The sequence below is a fragment of the Lampris incognitus genome, chromosome 6 (assembly GCF_029633865.1).
Source record: "Lampris incognitus isolate fLamInc1 chromosome 6, fLamInc1.hap2, whole genome shotgun sequence".
In the NCBI taxonomy this organism is placed as follows: Eukaryota; Metazoa; Chordata; class Actinopteri; order Lampriformes; family Lampridae; genus Lampris; species Lampris incognitus.
Window position 1 is genome coordinate 3,749,730 of NC_079216.1, and position 3,482 is coordinate 3,753,211.

Genomic DNA, 3,482 nt, shown 5'->3' on the forward strand with positions numbered 1-3,482 from the left:
AGTAGTACTGAGGTGTGCCTGCTGTGATGGACTGAATACTACACTGCAAAGCTGCTGCAGATGGATGGATGGATGGATAGACAGGGAGATGGACAGAAAGAGAGAAAGATAGAAAGAGAGAGAGAAAGCAGGAAGAGTTGATAAATAGGAAGCGGATCAATGAACTCCCATCACATCCTGAAAAGTCACCTCTGACCCCGCTGTCTCGGTCACACGTTGCAAAGTTGTCGTTTGTTGGCGAAATCAACGGTAACACTGACGGCTCACGGCTGCAGACCAGACTGACACACGCACGCGCACACACACCCACGCACACACACACGGTGACACTGGAGGGACGGCGTTATAATTCAAAAATGACCATTCCTTGTGGAGACGAGGACGGCAGCAATTTGAATGGCTCAGAGGACATCGTGGATACAGAGACTGAGTGTGTGTGTGTGTGTGTGTGTGTGTGTGTGTGTGTGTGTGAGTGTGTGTGTGTGTGTCCTCCATTTGCTGGAGCTGGGTTCACATGCACAAAGTGGGAGATCGGACAGCATCGGGAAACTAAGCACGCATGCACGCACACGGACGGGGGGGGGGGGGGTCTTTCATTTCAACAAATCAAAACATGACCACGTCAGAAATTATGACAACAAAACCAAACCACCCACATCTGTACACACCGAACTAAAACCATACACGACGAATAGAAACAGATTCAAGTCCTGACTCTGGAGCACTGACATCGCTGAACGAGGCAAAAATAAAGGCGGGCTTTCCGTACATTACATTTCTGGCTGACCGACGTTTGACACTTCATGTCAAGTATCCATGACAACGGGATCCACGGCGACGGATGGACGTTTGACACTTCATGTCAAGTATCCATGACAACGGGATCCACAGCAATGGATCGACGTTTGACACTTCATGTCAAGTATCCATGACAACAGGATCCACGGCGACAGACAGACGTTAGACACTTTATGTCAAGTATCCATGACAACGGGATCCACGGCGACAGATGGACGTTTGACACTTCATGTCAAGTATCCATGACAACGGGATCCACAGGAATGGATCGACGTTTGACACTTCATGTCAAGTATCCATGACAACGGGATCCACGGCGACAGATGGACGTTTGACACTTCATGTCAAGTATCCATGACAACGGGATCCACAGCACTGGATCGACGTTTGACACTTCATGTCAAGTATCCATGACAACAGGATCCACGGCGACGGACGGACGTCTGACACTTCATGTCAAGTATCCATGACAACGGTATCCACAGTGACAGACAGATGTTAGACACTTTATGTCAAGTATCCATGACAATGGGATCCACGGCGACGGACGCAGGACCGACACGTCGGCTTCCTGTCCGAGGTCAGACTCAATGTACTGACGCACCGAACGAAGAGAAGCCAAATTCAGCTCAGTCCACGGAACGTTCCTGACGACGACGAGCGAGAGAGACGGACAGGAAGTGACACACACACCGGTCCATAGCAGCAGCACTGCATCCTGTCTCTGTACACCGTCTTCCTCTGCAACAGAATAACCATGATAATAATAACATTAATAAAGTTACTGTACAGTTGAGGAGCCGCAGGAGGAAGTGACGGGATGCATGCAGCAGGCGGCTGCTCTGTAAACGAGAGACGTGGAGCGTTAGCTTGGCGCTGGTTGTGAACAAAATGTCCGTCCGTCTGGCTGGCTACATGTGGACAGTATGGCTACATTTCTTCTGGGTGGCTGTCACCGCCCGCCGGCATGCTCGGAACCAGGGGAAGGCGGTGCGGTAGATTTGGTTTGGCAGATCCGTGCGGTTACACCTCTCGTTCAATAGTCTGTCACATCTCGTCTCCCCCCGACCCATCGCGGCGGGGCTCCACCAGGGGTAAAAAAACAAACCAAAAATAACTCTTCTCTTAGGGGGGAGGGTTGACAAGATGGCTGACCAAGTCTTGTTCTTTTTTGCTCCTGATTCACTTTGTTTCTCTGCTCTGGTCCTCCACCTTTCACCTCAGTCCTCACACCTCCTCTTCTCATCCCTACATGTCGTTTCATTTTTTTTTCTGTTTATCTCTTCTGTTCTCACTTCCTGTCTTACACAGCTATCCACAGGGGGAGCAGAAAGACTGACCCCCGCCGCCCTCCTCACCACCTTCGACAGTGACAGGCTCCTCCCCCCTTTGCAATCGCCCCGCCCCTCCCATGTGGGCATTCAGCTTCACACCATGAACTCGTTGCTGCCATACAGAACCAGCTGCTGTGGCGCCGAGCTGAAGTCCGGCTCCTTCCGGTGGCCGTCCAGGGGCTCACGGGGTGAACTGCGGCTCAGCCGGAGTCGGTGGCGGCACTTCCCGGCCTTTCGCCCCCCCTCGGCATCCGCCAGCGGGGCTCCCAAGGAGCAGGAGGAGAGCAGGGGCCCGGAGGAGGAGGAGCGGAAACGGTAGTGTGGGGACGGGGAGCCAGAGGCATTGGAGGAGAGAGAGGAGGAGGGGTGGTAGGAGGAGGACAAGGTGGAGCAAGAGTCAGTGGAGTCCTGGGAGTCGGGCTGACGCCGCAGAGCACGACGAGTCTTGACCTCCGACCTCCTGGAGCGATATGCTCCTCGCTCTGCATACAGATAGAGAAACACAGCTTAAACACACACACGCTCAGAAGTCACTCTTTCAAAGGTTTATAACAAACTTCTGTCATGTGACAGCTCACCAGCCATTACAGCCAAGGCTGCCTGGGGGCTTGATCTGGGCTCGAACCTGGATGACGACTGGTGGGACGTTCACACAAGCTCAACTTGTGCTTGACTCACACTCACACAGTTCAAGGTACTATTTAGGGTTCATTTTTCCAAAGCATGACTGTCACAAATTTAGCTCAGTATCCCCGACAGTTGTGATAAATGTCCTGCTTCATCCTGCAATCTAACCAGCGTGTTCTACTGCGGTCCTTTACTAGCTTGTTTCTGGCAGAACTGCTGTGACACTATGTCCAAAATACTTTCAAAAACTACAGAAGTCTCTCCCCATATTGCCATATTTGGGCTCCCAGAAGGCTGCTACTAGTTCACCTCTAAGCAGTTAGATGTTCTAGCTTTCACTTCCTTCCTCTCCACTGGAGGTCTAGCCGGGCTCCCTCCAGGACCCAGTGGCTCAGAGACACCAGGTCCTCTCTGAAGCCGGACAAGACCACATACACTGTGAGAGGGAACTCTCAACTTCTATGGCCGATGGCGACCCTTTCTGATGCTTTTTAACTCTCTTCAATCTCCGTCTCCTGACTAATGCCCCCTCCCCTCCCTCTTTTTTCCTCTGTTCCTCTTCTTTTTTTTCTTTCTATGGTTGTTGTGGTTGTGTTGATTTATTAATTGATTTGCTTGCTTCATAAATGTGTTCTTGTTTTTTTTTGTTGTTACCACAAAATTTTTTAATAAAAAAAAATATAGAAAAACACACACACACACACACACACACACACAAACTAC

General features: G+C 50.9%; 1 protein-coding gene across 1 annotated transcript in view; it reads right to left on the minus strand.

Moving 5' to 3' along the window:
* Nucleotides 1–2,219: 2,219 nt before the first annotated feature.
* Nucleotides 2,220–3,482, minus strand: part of myo9ab (myosin IXAb) — a 196,621-nt gene continuing 195,358 nt past the window's right edge. Inside the window, exon 45 of the mRNA XM_056281150.1 lies at nt 2,220–2,614. Within this exon, the coding sequence (XP_056137125.1) occupies nt 2,226–2,614 (389 nt within the window). The 3' untranslated portion in view covers nt 2,220–2,225. The remainder of the gene's footprint in view (nt 2,615–3,482) is intronic.